Source organism: Nicotiana tomentosiformis, chromosome 8 (genome assembly GCF_000390325.3).
Source record: "Nicotiana tomentosiformis chromosome 8, ASM39032v3, whole genome shotgun sequence".
Classification (NCBI taxonomy): domain Eukaryota; kingdom Viridiplantae; phylum Streptophyta; class Magnoliopsida; order Solanales; family Solanaceae; genus Nicotiana; species Nicotiana tomentosiformis.
In genome coordinates, this window is record NC_090819.1 from 127,607,898 (window position 1) to 127,624,654 (window position 16,757).

General features: G+C 38.6%; 1 protein-coding gene and 1 pseudogene across 4 annotated transcripts in view; one reads left to right on the forward strand and one right to left on the reverse strand.

The window, feature by feature from the left end:
* The window catches only part of LOC104113044 (protein unc-13 homolog), a 31,388-nt gene extending 15,842 nt beyond the window's left edge, over positions 1–15,546 (forward strand). For 2 of the 4 annotated variants that reach the window (XM_033660490.2, XM_033660492.2), the window contains 12 exons: positions 744–836; positions 6,271–6,342; positions 6,982–7,099; positions 7,909–8,081; positions 10,255–10,357; positions 10,738–10,875; positions 12,725–12,831; positions 12,988–13,065; positions 13,141–13,236; positions 14,098–14,193; positions 14,289–14,472; positions 15,081–15,546. In XM_033660490.2, the coding sequence (XP_033516381.1) occupies positions 744–836; positions 6,271–6,342; positions 6,982–7,099; positions 7,909–8,081; positions 10,255–10,357; positions 10,738–10,875; positions 12,725–12,831; positions 12,988–13,065; positions 13,141–13,236; positions 14,098–14,193; positions 14,289–14,472; positions 15,081–15,250 (1,428 nt within the window). In that variant the 3' untranslated portion in view covers positions 15,251–15,546. Of the gene's footprint in view, positions 1–743; positions 837–6,270; positions 6,343–6,981; positions 7,100–7,908; positions 8,082–10,254; positions 10,358–10,737; positions 10,876–12,724; positions 12,832–12,987; positions 13,066–13,140; positions 13,237–14,097; positions 14,194–14,288; positions 14,473–15,080 lie in introns of those variants that run through there. The other 2 variants (XM_009623126.4, XR_011410621.1) reach the window with 2 other exon arrangements.
* LOC117280742 (U6 spliceosomal RNA) lies at positions 12,349–12,443 on the reverse strand (annotated as a pseudogene).
* Positions 15,547–16,757: the final 1,211 nt, after the last annotated feature.

Genomic DNA, 16,757 nt, shown 5'->3' on the forward strand with positions numbered 1-16,757 from the left:
AGGCGGCATGCCCAGAAGCTAGGCATGCAGGCTATGCACTTTCCCTTGCTTAAGAGGCCAGACACTTGGCCACTAAGACTCGTGCCTCGGTGTCTATGTGGTCTGTCACTAGAAAATAATTTTGGCAAAGTGATATATTAATTTCAAAGGAACTGTTGCGGATGAATATCTTAATGGCTGGTCGCTAGATGTAAGTTAACAATGTTAAATTATACCTTCGTATCTAAAGTAAAAAATATTAAAATGGGTTTTGAACTTGATTAATGCTGGTTTTACTTAATGTTTCACTTTACTGCAGTGTTTCAATTCCTAGACTATATAATTGTTGCATGTGTTTGTAGTTATTCTGCGTTACATAGTAATCTTTTTAATTTTTGTTCATTTGTGCCTTGCTTCATTAAAGCTCCTTTTATGGGGAATTTGTGCTTAAATTGAAAAAGTTTCTTCCCTAGCAGAACTTGACACTTCTCTTTGCTTTTTACTGTGATGGTTAATTTTCAGCTTATCTTGTGATGGGTTACAACAGAGCTTGACTTTTCTGCTATCCTACATGAAATGGTTAAATGATGAGAAGAGACTAACTAATGTTTTGCAAACAGTGACATGTTTAAGAGCACAGATTCTATCGATAAGCAATTATAAATCTCCACCTTTGTTTTAATGGTGGGATTTCACTTTTATATTTTACTCTTCTGAAACTATAATAAGAGGTTTTCTGTTGCTTTTGTTTTCTTGGATTGCAGATTGGAGAAATCGCAAGGCCAATTATTCTTGATTGGGTGATTGCTCAACATGCGAGGATACTTGAATGGACTGGGCGTGCTGCTGATCTCGAGGTTAGCCTTTTAAAAGATTCTAAGTTGGTTGTAACATAGTAAACGTTAGTCTGGTTCTGAATGCTAAAAGCATATAAAGACATGATAATGGTGTTTGCTTCCTTAGCTGAGTGCCTTTGGTCAGAATAATCTAGTTGCTAGTTATACATAGTTTTTTTTTTAATCTTAGGTCCTATTTAGCAATTTGGCACAAAATTCATCCCATAAGCAAATATGTATTTACGCACCCGGCGGCATTTTGGAAGAGTCTGAGCAACATTGGATTAAACTACACATGTTAAGTTACAGCATGTACATAGTGTCCCACATTGGTAGAGGAGTAGTATGTCCTTGTATAGTATAGCTATAAATAAGGCTCTTGTGTAGTATTATTCATTCATTCAATATATCAATAACATATTTTCTCCCGTGCCTTCTCACATGGTATAAGAGCAATTGTGAGAGATTTATCGCTGTGCATAAATTCCAGCGATTCCGGGAAGAGAAATTAGTCACCGGAAGTCTTTTTCCGGCGACTTTTTCAAGGCTGTTTGCGTCTGCTTTATCTCAGTCAGTGTTGTGCAAAATCCAACACTACCACAAGAGTCGTCACTGTCTGGCGACCAAACCCCAGTGAACAACTCCGGCAGAAGCAGCCTCACGCGCCTCCACGCGCCACCAAAAACTCATGCCACCAGAAGCTCACGCGCCGGTGCGTACGACCACTTCCGGCCATTTTTTGAAAATCTTCCTTCAGAACAGTTGGGTCGCCTGGTAATTCCGATCCTACCCTTACTGTTTTCATTTCATTCCGACAACTTTGAGTTTTTTCCGGCAGCTACAGTACTATTCCGGCAGCTACAGTTTTCAGTATTCTGTTTCTGTGTTTTCGTACACTGTTTCAGTAGATTACAGTTGATTCTTTCTCCTATTTGGTAATAATTTGCAACAATGTCTTTGGGATTTGATGCTTTTGGGTCTAGAAACATGAGTTCTGGAAACTCTAGTGCTATTATTACCTCAGAACCTTTAATGGGAGGTTCAAACTACTTAGCTTGGGCTTCATCTGTCGAGTTATGGTGTAGAGGTCAAGGTGTTCAAGATCATCTAATCAAACAGTCTAGCGATGGAGATGAAAAGGCAATAGCACTTTGGGCAAAAATCGATGCTCAGTTATGTAGCATCTTGTGGCGATCTATTGATTCCAAGTTGATGCCCTTGTTTCGTCCATTCCAGACATGTTATTTGGTTTGGGCAAAGGCACGCACCTTATACACTAATGACATATCTCGCTTCTATGATGTGATTTCACGGATGACAAACTTAAAGAAGCAGGAATTGGATATGTCTACTTACTTGGGTCAAGTACAGGCAGTCATGGAGGAATTTGAGAAGTTGATGCCAGTTTCGGCTAGTGTGGAAAAACAACAAGAGCAGCGACAAAAGATGTTTCTCGTTCTTACCCTCGCTGGACTTCCTAATGATCTTGATTCAGTACGCGATCAGATTTTGGCTAGTCCGTCTGTCCCGACAGTTGATGAATTATTCTCTCGATTACTCCGCCTTGCTGCAGCACCAAGTCCACCAGTGATCTCATCACAGATACTTGATTCCTCTGTTCTTGCATCCCAGACAATGGATGTTCGGGCATCTCAAACTATGGAGCATAGACGAGGAGGAGGTCGTTTTGGAAGATCTAGACCCAAGTGTTCTTATTGTCACAAACTCGGACACACTCGTGAAATGTGTTATTCCTTACATGGTCGTCCACCCAAAAATGCTTACATTGCTCAGACCGAGACTCCAGGTAACCAAGGATTTTCTTTATCTAAAGAAGAATATAATGAGCTCCTTCAGTATCGAGCAAGTAAGCAGACATCTCCACAAGTAGCCTCAGTTGCTCAGACTGATACTTCTGTTTCTGGTAATTCTTTTGCTTGTGTTTCCCAGTCTAGCACTCTTGGCCCATGGGTCATGGACTCCGGCGCTTCTGATCACATCTCTGGTAATATATCACTTTTGTCAAATATTGTATATTCACAGTCTCTTCCCACTGTTACTTTAGCCAATGGATGTCAAACTAAGGCAAAAGGAGTTGGACAAGCTAATCCCTTGTCTTCTATCACCCTAGATTCCGTTCTTTATGTCCCTGGCTGTCCTTTTAGTCTTGCATCTGTTAGTCGTTTGACTCGTGCCCTCCGTTGTGGTATATATTTTATTGACGATTCTTTTATTATGCAGGACCGCAGTACGGGACAGACAATTGGTACAGGACGTGAATCAGAAGGCCTTTACTACCTTAACTCACTCAGTCCTTCCACAACATGTCTTGTTACAGATCCTCCAGATCTAATCCACAGACGTTTAGGACATCCGAGTTTATCCAAACTTCAGAAGATGGTGCCTAGTTTATCTAGTTTGTCTACATTAGATTGTGAGTCGTGTCAACTTGGGAAACATACCCGAGCCTCCTTTTCGCGTAGTGTTGAGAGTCATGCAGAGTCTGTCTTCTCCTTAGTTCATTCTGATATATGGGGTCCTAGTAGAGTCAGTTCATCCTTGGGATTTCGTTACTTTGTCAGTTTCATTGATGATTATTCAAGATGTACTTGGCTTTTCTTAATGAAAGATCGTTCTGAGTTATTTTCTATATTCCAGAGTTTCTGTGCTGAAATCAAAAACCAATTTGGTGTTTCTATTCGCATTTTTCGCAGTGATAATGCCTTAGAATATTTATCTTCTCAATTTCAGCAGTTTATGACTTCTCAGGGAATTATTCATCAGACATCTTGTCCTTATACCCCTCAACAAAATGGGATTGCTGAGAGAAAGAATAGGCACCTTATTGAGACTGCTCGCACACTTCTAATTGAATCTCGTGTTCCGTTGCGTTTTTGGGGCGATGCAGTTCTCACAGCTTGTTATTTGATTAATCGGATGCCTTCATCTCCCATCAAGGATCAGATTCCGCATTCAGTATTGTTTCCCCAGTCACCCTTATACTCTCTTCCACCCCGTGTTTTTGGGAGCACGTGTTTTGTTCATAACTTAGCCCCTGGGAAAGATAAGTTAGCTCCTCGTGCTCTCAAGTGTGTCTTACTTGGTTATTCTCGTGTTCAGAAGGGATATCGTTGTTATTCTCCAGATCTTCGTAGGTACCTTATGTTAACTGACGTCACATTTTTTGAGTCTAAACCTTTCTTTACCTCTGCTGACCACCATGATATATCTGAGGTCTTACCTATACCGACCTTTGAGGAGTTCACTATAGCTTCTCCTCCACCTTCGACCACAGAGGAGTCTAGTGTTGTTCCCCCTAGTTCCCCGGCCACAGGAACACCACTCTTGACTTATCATCGTCGTTTGCGTCCTCCATCAGGCCCAACTGGTTCTCGTCCTGCACCTGACCCTGCTCCTGCTGCGGACCCTGCTCCTAGTACACCGATTGCACTTCGGAAAGGTATACGGACCACACTTAACCCTAATCCTCATTATGTCGGTTTGAGCTATCATCGTCTGTCATCTCCCCATTATGCTTTTATATCTTCTTTGTCCTCGGTTTCCATCCCTAAGTCTACAGGTGAAGCGTTGTCTCGTCCAGGATGGCGACAGGCTATGAGTGACGAGATGTTTACTTTACATACAAGTGGTACTTGGGAGCTTGTTCCTCTTCCCTCAGGTAAATCTACTGTTGGTTGTCGTTGGGTTTATGCAGTCAAAGTTGGTCCCGATGGACAGATTGATCGACTTAAGGCCCGTCTTGTTGCCAAAGGATATACTCAGATATTTGGGCTCGATTACAGTGATACCTTCTCTCCCGTGGCTAAAGTGGCTTCAGTCCGCCTTTTTCTATCCATGGCTGCGGTTCGTCATTGGCCCCTCTATCAGCTGGACATTAAAAATGCCTTTCTTCACGGTGATCTTGAGGATGAGGTTTATATGGAGCAACCACCTGGTTTTGTTGCTCAGGGGGAGTCTCGTGGCCTTGTATGTCGCTTGCGTCGGTCACTTTATGGTCTAAAGCAGTCTCCTCGAGCCTGGTTTGGTAAGTTCAGCGCGGTTATCCAGGAGTTTGGCATGATTCGTAGTGAAGCTGATCACTCTGTGTTTTATCGGCACTCTGCTTCAAGTCTCTGTATTTATCTGGTAGTCTATGTTGATGATATTGTTATTACTGGCAATGATCAGGATGGTATTACCAATCTGAAGCAGCATCTCTTCCAGCACTTCCAAACTAAGGATCTAGGCAGATTGAAGTACTTTCTGGGTATTGAGGTTGCCCAGTCTAGCTCAGGTATTGTTATTTCTCAAAGAAAATATGCTTTAGATATTCTTGAGGAGACGGGGATGATAGGTTGCAGACCTGTTGACACTCCGATGGATCCGAATTCTAAACTTATGCCAGGACAGGGGGAGCCGCTTAGCGATCCTGCAAGCTATAGGCGGCTGGTTGGAAAATTAAATTATCTCACAGTAACTAGACCCGACATTTCCTATCCTGTGAGTGTTGTAAGTCAGTTTATGAGTTCTCCCTGTGATAGTCATTGGGATGCAGTTGTCCGCATTATTCGATATATAAAATCGGCTCCAGGCAAAGGGTTACTCTTTGAGGATCGAGGTCATGAGCAGATCATTGGATACTCAGATGCTGATTGGGCAGGATCACCTTCTGATAGACGTTCTACGTCTGGATATTGTGTTTTAGTAGGAGGAAATTTGGTGTCCTGGAAGAGCAAGAAACAGAATGTAGTTGCTCGGTCTAGTGCAGAAGCAGAATATCGAGCAATGGCTATGGCAACATGTGAACTAGTTTGGACCAAACAATTGCTCAAGGAGTTGAAATTTGGTGAAATCAGTCGGATGGAACTTGTGTGCGATAATCAAGCTGCCCTTCATATTGCATCAAATCCGGTGTTTCATGAGAGAACTAAACACATTGAGATTGATTGTCACTTCGTCAGAGAAAAGATACTTTCAGGAGAGATTGCTACAAAGTTTGTGAGGTCAAATGATCAACTTGCAGATATTTTTACCAAGTCTCTCACTGGTCCTCGTATTAGTTATATATGTAACAAGCTCGGTACATATGATTTGTATGCACCGGCTTGAGGGGGAGTGTTAAGTTACAGCATGTACATAGTGTCCCACATTGGTAGAGGAGTAGTATGTCCTTGTATAGTATAGCTATAAATAAGGCTCTTGTGTAGTATTATTCATTCATTCAATATATCAATAACATATTTTCTCCCGTGCCTTCTCACAACACACAGATGTTTTCTTTCATCCAAACTTCCGTTTAGTCATTGTGCTCATATATTTCCACTTAAGCAAATATCTTGCTGCTATCTTCTGGTTGAAAATAGCAGTTACGTTGTTGTCGTTTTTGGCAATTTGTTTCTTGCTAGCAAATCTTTTATGTAGTTTAGACTTTAAAATTGTCTTGTCTTAATCATAGGACTGGGAACCCCTATCACATCAGCAGAAACAAGCAGCTTCAGCTGTAGAAGTATTTAGAATTATAGAGGAGGTATGCCCCTTAATTATTGATGTTATTCTTTTCTTTTGATAAATTCTGACTTTGCCTTCCAGTGTCACTGAAGATTGGTGGAGGGAATATCATGAAAGACATATTGCATTACGCCACTTGATGCATAGAAACTGCAATTTTGACTAGGCAGTAAAAGATTTTTCAGAAAAGATATATCATGGTGTAGGCACCAAGAAGAATAATGCATGCACATATAGTATATTATATTCTTTCTGCTGGTTGGGATAAAGAGTCTTCAATTATCAAGTTTTTTTTTTTAATTTTGTTAAGCCAATAATGAACTTAATAGTAAAAAACGAAACATTGGATAAATTAACCCATTCATATTGACTTTTGTGTTAGATAAGTTGTTTTTTATGTAGTTTAGTTACTCCGCATTTTAGCACATGCACACATGCTAGTCTGTAACCTTCATTCATCTCTATCTTCAAGAGATTGCTAGGTCTGTGTGTATGCAGGGTTCGTATATTTTTTATTATGCTTTATCATGTTTTTGCTGCTCTACTCTTATCTTTGAAGTTATTTAAGGTATATCCTGCTTTGTTGGTTGCTATACTGTTTATTTGCTTATTTTGTCTTGCTATTTTCTCTGGATTTCATCTTCGAGTTGATTTGCAGACTATTGATCAATTTTTTGAGCTGAGGCTTCCAGTGGATATCACGCACTTGCAGGCTTTGCTTTCCATAATATTTCACACGTTGGATGCCTACTTGCAAAAAGTGGTTAACCAGTTAGGTAGCGTGATTCTTGGAATCCATTAAGTGTTTGTATTTATGTTGCTTCTACTCGAATTATAACCATTCTAGGGCACAGTGCCACTGCCACTGCCAGTGGAACATCTGTCTAGATAGAATCTCTTTTTTTTTGTGCCTCCAAATTTTTTTGGGGCGGGTACATTATCCAAAGAGTTTCGGACCGTGACCACTGGTCCTCGGGTATTAAAAAAAAGTTCTTCCCAAAAAGTTGGTGCTGTCCCCAAAGATGATAAAAAAAATTAGGGTCTTGATCAATAAGTGCATACAGATATGTGAATGTTGGTGGTCATCTGATGTTGGTGATGTGGTTGAATTTGTCAACTGCCTTGAACACAGTTGATTCACTGTTCTTCTAAACATGTATAAATCCTTAATGGGGAGTCTTCTTTTTGGTTTTGCAGGGCCTTATGTTATGTTACCAAAACCATTCTCTCTTTGCTTTCATCTTCTCTTTTATAAATACTGGGTTTGTGAATTCATTCCTGTTACATGAAGAGATCGTGAAGTTATTGAGTGACTTTAACGATTTCCAGAAGGGCATGTTTAGAGAATATTGGTTAGGTGATTGCTACATAGATTTTGAGTTTGGCTAGTAAAGGACTTCTCGTCTTCTTGTGCACAGCAAGAGATAGTACACTTCTAAGCACTAGAGCAATCTAGCATTTCAAAGAAAAATTTGTTTTGCTAATTAATCTTCTGCATCGAGTATTCAGCCTTCGACACACATATCAGCATATTAATTTCCATAACTCTTATTTGATATCAATTACAAACTGTTGAATGGTGCAGTGGACAATCACAATCTTTATCCTCCTGCTCCTCCCTTGACTCGTTACAAGGAGACGGCATTTCCGAGCGCCAAGAAAAAGTTGGTTGAATCTGTTGTTCTTGATAATGCGGTGAATAAGAAGTTGGAGGCCTTGACAACTTCCAAGCTTTGTGTCAGAATGAACACCCTTCAAGTGAGTGCAAGCTTCTACCATTTGACGGTTTTCTAACTTTCAGTTGGCTTACTGAAGAAGATGAGTGATTTTGCTGTATTTGTTTTCATTTTGTCATGCATCTGGTGTTTGTATATAGTCGTGGGTAATCCTCGCCTCATGAGCTAGCTTTTAAGTTGAGTTAGGCCCAGTGTACATCTTTCGTATGAGCTAAACTCATCTATTACCCGTTGTTGGGCTCTTATGTTCACGCTTAAGATGTCCATTCCTAGACGTGCGTTGTCTCCTTGTATGGTCTACAACAATCCTCATCTCATGCGCCAGTTTTTAAGGTTGTGTTATGCCTAAGATCTATTTTCTTTGGATTTACATCTTTAGAATTGTATATTTTTTTATTTTTATATTTTTTTATTTGATTACCCAGATATCTCTGAGGGCCAATAGCGCACGATTAGAGACTTGGCAGATATTGGTCCTGCCCCTCTATCCTTTTCCACTTAAATACCAGGATTTTGTCTGTGGCAGGGGTCGAACTCGTGACATGCCCTTCACCTGCACATAATGCGTTGCACTCTTACCACTTGGCTCTAATCCTGGGGGCAATTGTATATTTATTGCTAAGACCTAGTCAGATCGTTCATTTGAAAGTGGACATCTCCCAACAAATTGACCTCGTTATAACAATTCCATGTGAGAAAGGAGTTGTCACTAGATTTTTTTTCAGTGTTCCTGTGATATCCCGTTCCACATTGATGATAGCAGCTTTGGAAATTAGCTACTAAAGCTTATTTGTTGCTTCACTTGGAATACATCTGGTATCTCTCAGGATTCTTTTGTTTTAGATTGAGATTTCTATGCCCTTGTAGGAATAAATTGTGAGATATAAAAAGCTCTAGTTTTGAAGAAACTCTAATTTCCTTCATAGTTAAAGTTTTTAGTATTGGAATGAAATGAATGTGAATAGAGCGGTATGGATTCAAAGGATTCATGAGAATGACCCTAACTAATTTTGGGTTGAGGCTCAGTTGATTGATGGATTGTCGTTCTGAAGTCTAAAATAGCTTTCACTGTCTGCTAAATCTGCATTTGTTTGTTGCTAGTTCTTATTTTAGTTTTATGAAATGAGTTGAAAAGCGTGCATAGTCTCTAGAAACATTGAATCCTTCATACAGCAGTAGATGTGGATACTCTGGTATACAACCAATACACAGAGACCAATATTGAATAACAACCTCTGAACTTTCCCCGATGTTGCAACTTTGAATGGTGTGGCACAAGGGATTCTTGACCATGTGTGATATTGTTATCCTGAACCACTAACAATGTGTCGTTTTCCGATTGTTTTGTGATCATCTTGGTCTCCAGATTTGAAATATTTAAATGGATATGGACTCTTATAAAGTTATGAAGGATTTATCCTCATCTTTAAAGATCTACAAAGACTCAGGCTTAGGGGCACGACAATATGCACTGTGATGATTTGAGGAAAATTGTGATGCATGTATTTTGAGACAAATTATTAATCAAAGATGTGGGTCCATTTATAAGTTCTCTTTCCTTATCAAAAACAATTAATCAAAGATGTCAGAGTGACCCAACACACGTCAATTTCACGCTTACAAATGAGAACAAAATTCTTTATTTTTTCATTTGATTGTTACACGATATGGGATTCAGTTTTTTGGCCCAACTTATGCCAAACTCTCTTAAGTTACTTGATATTGTATAGCTATGTCCCCCTCTAGCCCGGTCCCTCCCAATCCTTTCACCTAAAAAAGGAAAAGCAAATCTAAAATTTTAATGTGATGTCTGGCAAAATTTTCACTTTTCTTGATCAAAGGATACCGAGGGTCTAAAGGAAACAACCTCTCTATCCTCACAAGGTAGGGGTAAGGTCTGCGTACACACTACACTCCCCAGATCCCACGGTGTGGGATAATACTGGGTATGTTGTTGTTGCTTGATCAAAGGATATCTATACATGCTCCTATTTGGGATCCTTTTTTCTTTCAATATTGTCATTGATTCTCTAGTTTGAGCTGTGTACCTTTTCTTTTATAACTTACTATATAACTGTGGAAGATTCATTTGTTCAAATTTACTTATATCTTCTCTGCTGCTTCTTTTCCTTTGCTTTTGGTGGTTCTCTGTAACGCTGTTTAGTCACAGAAACTACTATTTTTCCTGATGACAGCGATACTTTCTCATGCAGTATATGCAGAAGAAAATTTCCACTCTTGAGGATGGTATTAGGGAGTCGTGGTCGGCTGTTAGACTTTTTAAAAATCAGACATGCCGTAAGTTCTGCATCTATCCGTACTTTTACAAAGTATAGTTTAGCATTATTTGAAGGTTGTCCTATTCTCTCATCCGTTTTCTTCGGAAACGTTGTAGTTAGTTGCTTACTTAATTATTGGAGGATATCTTATACCGAGTCATTTGAAAGTTACCCGTGCAGATTATAGTGATTTAAAAACTTACCTCAACCTTTTAGGGGTTTTCTAGAGATACTAGGTTATGTGGTTTATTCTGTCTGGTATTTTCTATCGTGCAAGGAAACGTAAATTTCAGTTTAAGCTTCATACATTTGTCCACTTATTCGATGAGTTGAGGAATCACCTGTGGAATATCACCTTTGAATGGCTATCTTACTGATGTTCATTCTTGTTACCTTCAGCTGATGTGGATTCTCGTTGGACTTCGAATGGGATTTTGGAAATGTGTAGCGAATCAGTTGATGAGCTTTTTGTTGCCACCTTTGACTGCATCCGAGATAGTGCCGCTGATGCTATCAGGAAAACTTGTGAGTTAGTGGGTAAGTACGCTCTATCCTGGTTTCATTTAGTGGTAGTGGACTTACACTTAATCTACAGTGTTTAACAGCATATTGGCATCTTCTAATAAATATGACAATGTAATTCCTAGTGTGGTCACTGTTCAAAGAATTGCTATGTGGGTCTTCTTATATGTAACAAAATTTCCTTTCGTAGCATTTGATTTCTGCAATAGAAGGTGCTGATTAGATGTTGTTGAGTAAACGTTATTGAATTACTTATCCAAAAGGTAATATAAAGGTTATTATATCACCATATCAGTCCGTGAAAGTCTATTTGCTTGCTTCTGTTCTGATTTGGGTACTGGAGCCTATGGCGGGGAATCTATCTTTTCCTTTGTTAACCATCAGAGACATGCCCCTGTGCTGGTCTGAGGGGAGTATTTTGCAGAACATGTTAAGAGGAGGCTGTTATCTCTCTTTCAAGTCATGAAGACTTTCAGTTGAAACATGGGGTGAAAGTTATGACACAAACATATCTTGGTATTATTGACAAATAACTTTGGCGTACAAGAGGGAACTATGAAGTATTCGTGCTGACTTTTCATCAAATTTAACTGAGGATCTTTGAAAACTAAGGATAAGGTAGCCCGAGCCTAACAAGGTGTCTAATATTTAGGGATCTCCCTGGGCATACAGTATCCTGACCAATGCAAAGGTAGGCAGCAAGATATTGAGAACATCCCTAGGCCAGTATTACCCCTAAAATTAAGTCGAATGGCCTTGAGTTCTTAACCATTGGAGCTCCTTGCAGTATTAGGGAATGCACCTTCTCAAAGCTCTCAACGCATTTATCATGCTCGTGCGTAGACCATTTTTAGATTTAGCTACGTATTTAATGATTTCCTCTCAAGAAGATGCTTTTATCTTCTTAATATTCTACTTGCGGCCGAAAGCCTCCATAGGTGCTGTTGGAAGGTTCTTTTCAGCATATGCTTTATAAAGTGCTTGAGCAAATTGAATTGACAAGGGAATTCCTCGATGGTTTGGTGGCTTTTGGTAGTTTAAATATCGAACGAGCCAATTGCTAGAAAAGTGTTGGTTACAGTTTGCTTCTTGATGGTGTTTTAAGTTTTTGGTTTCATTCTTTTTTCTTTTCTTTCCATTATAGAGTAATGCCGTTCTGTTAAATCTTAAATGCCACGATTAGTATGTCCGAATGGTCATTTGCTTATAAAATGGTAAAATTGGCATCTTGCAAACAAGTAGAATCGCTCAAAGCCTATCTTTGGTGCGTCAACTTAAATTTGTGAAAGCTTGATTTTAAACGAGAGAGTTTCGTATGTGCATTCAACTTGAACAATCAATAGAACTGACCGTTCTCACTGTTTACTTTTTTTTTTTTAATAAGGTAAAGTTTTATTGATAAAAGTAATAAGATGGTACAGAAAATTACATAAAAGGACCAGACAACATCTACCGAAACCTCCAATTACATCTTCCCTAGCAAATCCAAAAATATTGGACCATTTCTCGATTTGTGCGTGTCATCCTTGCGCAGGGGCCATGCTAACTGTTTACTTAATTTGCTAGATAGACGACCTTGGTATGCTCAGAAGCTCTTTAATTTGCCCCCCCCCCCCCTATTAATACGTGCTATGCGACTTTTTTTGGATCAATTATTCTCTTCTTAGATTTGATGGTAGTGTCTTGTTTGCTTTCTGAGTTTTGAAGGCAAAACAAGTTTCTTTTGGTTCTTTTGCAAAGTTTTATCAGGATGTGTGATTAGGGGACCTCCCTTATTTATTTATTTATTTATTCCCTGGCTTTTCGAAAGGTCTTAGCACTTGGATGTAGCTGTTAACCTAAGCTATTCTTATGTGATTTTTAGGAGCTAGAGTTATGTTTTGGGACTTGAGAGAACCATTCATATTTAATTTATATCACGGTGGTGTTGAAGGTGCACGACTGGAAACTATGCTTCCACAGTTTGATAGAGTAAGACATTCAATATTTCACTCTACTCCCACCTCTTCCTCTGTATCTCTAAATACAAAGAAAAAGATCAAGGGATTGCATATTTTCATTGAATGCCTGGTCAGAGAGTTGGATCTATTCAAGATAACTTTAGTCATTACATGCTTTGTTATTTAGGTCCTCAATAATGTTTGCGCTCTGATTGATGACACCCTCAGAGACATTGTAGTGAAAAGTATTTTTAAGGCATCTCTGGTACGATCTCATTCTTATGAATTTTCTATTATGATTCCGTTTGTCCAGTTCTGACTCTCTGATTTCACTGGATAGGAAGGTTATGCTTGGGTGTTACTAGATGGAGGGCCTTCACGTGCATTTTCTGATTTTGATGTTGTCATGATGGAAGATGACCTCAATATATTAAAAGTAAGTATCCTCTCCTAACCTTCTTATTACTAGTGGTCATTATGCTTATTGAAGCAGCAGTTGAATTTAGAGTTCTCAAGCAGCGTAAGTTATTTAGCACCAGTTAATTTTTGACGGACTGACTAACATGATTGCTACTAGAACTCCTTGCAATTTCACTTGCACAGAATACTTTCTGTGGAGTACTTTTCCCATAAGTTGCTCGGACTCTTCAGGTTTGGTGCCGCACCCGTGTCGACACGACGTGGATGTGGGTGTGGGATCCGTTCTAGATTTGGTCAATTGATTTTGGGTACTTTGACAAAAATCGACGGAGGAATTCGAGACAAATACAATGATTTCTTAAATAAAAAAAAAGCTATGGTGGAATTATAATTAGGCATATTTTTATAAATCTATTTTTAGATATTTGAATTACTTTTAGCAGAATCACCGCACCCATATCCATACCTGGATCCTACCCCCGAATCCTAAAATTTAGATCATGAAGGATCCGATCTCTAGATCTGCACCCGTATCGGATACCCGCACCCTGGAATGAAAAAGTGAGTTACACGGGAAAACACATGTTGAAGACTTCCTTTGCCTCATGCTCATGTAGTTGGTCACTGGATACCTTCTTTTAAACAGGATGTGTCGTAAGTTCTGAATCTCACACTCATCCAATACCGATGTACAAGTTTCTAACCAGAACTAGTGCACACCGGATGTCATATAAATATATCCAACAGTGATGTACTTAATCTCCGCTAGTCTTGCCTTTATTGATCTTTTCCTTCCAGTATGTTCAGTTCTCAGCTAAATCTGTATTCAGTAACTTATGTGTTCAGAAACAAAATTTATGTTTCTTTCACTTTCTAGGACTTGTTTGTTGCTGAGGGAGAAGGGCTTCCCCGATCACTAGTTGAAGAGGAAGCAAGATTCGCTCATCAAATCCTCAGTTTATTTTCTCTCCGGGTTTGTTAACAACTGATTAAAGCTTTTGGCCTGTTTATATGTGTGTGTATATCCATACTGTAGGACCTATTTGATTCATTGGTTTTTATTAGCAGGCTGAATCTGTGATCCAATTGTTGATGACTTCTAGTGAACACAGTTCAATAGGACTTGAAGCACATAAATTTGGGCACAGACATCTGGGAGATGCACACACCTTGATACGTGTTTTATGTCACAAGAAGGAGAGAGAAGCTTCGAAATTCTTGAAGCTGCATTATCACCTTCCAGCATCATCAGGTGCCCTTTCTAATTCGACCAGTTTGTTATGGTTTCCAAAATGCCAATATTAGGCTTTGAGCGATTCAAGATCTTTATTATATTGTCAACCAATGGATTGTGGACTTGGTTAACATACTGCAGTCAAACGGAGGACTCAGAGTAGTAATTAAGTGTGTTTTGAAATGCATAGAAAAGAAAGAACAAAAGATAATCAATTAGAGTGTAAGGAAGCTGTTGAAAGTTTATGTCCTAACTTTTAAAATATGGGGAAATTTGAGGTTTGCATTCTCAGAGATCACTGTCTATCTTACCTTTCCTTGAATTTTCCCCATTTGTCCATAAACAATAAGTATTCCAAATACACTTTTTCAACATCAACTTCAACTAAAAGTACTCTTTTCTTTTTCCGACTTCAACCAATTGTTGTCCAAAGGACTACTTAAAGTTAATGAACTATCCTCTGCATGGACTTCCATTCTGTATTTCATTTCAAGAACTATCTGAAATTAGGGTTCAGCTCTATAGTGGTCTGGTGATCACATGATTTTCTTGGAATATTGGCATTTTGACACAAATTTGGATGGTGTAGTATTTTCTGCTGCTGAAATCCAATTTTTGGAGTGCAGTGTACGATGAAGCTGCAGTGGAGGACGCCTCTGTGAAGTCGCCACTTATGGCAGATCTTATTAAAAGGAGTGCTTCGTTTCGTTGGTCTGACAAAGGAAGTAGTAGTTTCAGATCTTTAAAGAAGAAAATCCAGGAAGCAACATCAGATTTTAGGCATGTGGGATGGTGATGATGCTATCCTCTTCTTGATGCTATCCGTCTGATGGCTGGTTCTATAAATAATGCTCTCTATATGCTGCGCATAAAGTGGCGGAAATGCTAACTGCATTTAAATTTAGAGCTGTAAGACTGGATGAAAAGTGCTTGTATGTCAAAGAAGACCATTTTCTCATAAGACAGAGAGAACACTCCATTAGGGAGTATGCTCAGAAAATTTTGTCATGTTTGCTTCTAACTGTGAAGTTGTAGATCAATATTATTAACTACGGGGCTCAAAATAAAAGTGAAAGAAACATTCCCAGATTATGTTATATCTACATATACCTAAGAAATGAACATTCTGACAAATCGTGTATGCCTATCCTAACTCTGCACATTAGTGAAATTTGACATGTTCTTTTTTATTCCATCAAAACATACTCTGGTAGTTCTCTTCGCCGCTTGTCATTGTTGCAGGAGTGCTCCTACTTCTTTTTAAGTTGGAAAATAATGGGGATTTAATCATTCAAAAGAGTTGAATTATCACTACGTGACGTGCCCTTATAATAATATAATTTTTTTTAGGAAGCAATCTGCTAAACTTTCTACTGCAAGATGTTGAACATTGCCAGAGAAAAGGCAAGCAAAATATTTAAGGGGAGAGTGCTCAAGATTCAAAAAAAGAAACTTCATTGGTACTATCTAAGCAGAGGGAGAAATAGTTAAGGTGCTCTTGAGAAGTGAGCAAATTTTCTAACTCTAAAGTATGGGGGCAATTAAGCATGCAAGTACCTTATTGGAAGGTTCCTTACAATTAAGTTTATTTATTTCCTCCCTTCATTAATTAATACGGTCGACTATTATCATGACTTGTTCATTGGGTCTGCATAATGCAAAATGTATATTAAAAAGAAACCCTATGGGAAAATAACATTGTATAACCGCTTTTAAAATAATAGCCAATATATATATATTTTTGTATAAATATACATTCTGTATGTTATATATAAAGATTATACAAATTTTATACATTTTTGGGCTACCGAATATAAATAGTTTTTGGCCTTAAAACTTATTACTATTACAAAGCTACCTCTAGTGGAGGGGTTCAATTGAATCTCCTTTGTCGAAATATTACACTGAAATATATACTACTCCCTCAATTTCATATTAGATGATGTAATTTCCTTTTTAATCTGTTCCAAAATAAATGACACATTTCTAAATTTGAAAATAATTCAACTTTAAACTCTTTATTTTACCCATTTTACCCTTAATGAGAAGTTTTTATAACCACACAAATGTCATGGTCCCACAAAGCTTTTACCCCTTAAGCTTTTAAGACCACAAGTTTCAAAAGTCTTCTTCTTTTTTCTTAAACTCCGTGCTGAGTCAAACTACCTCATTTAAATTGAAACGGAGGGAGTATAAATTATTGAATACTAGGGGTGTACAAATGAAACCGACAAACCGCACCAACCCGATAATCCGAGTCAAACCGAGAAAAAAATCCGACTATGGTTTGGTTTGATTTGGTT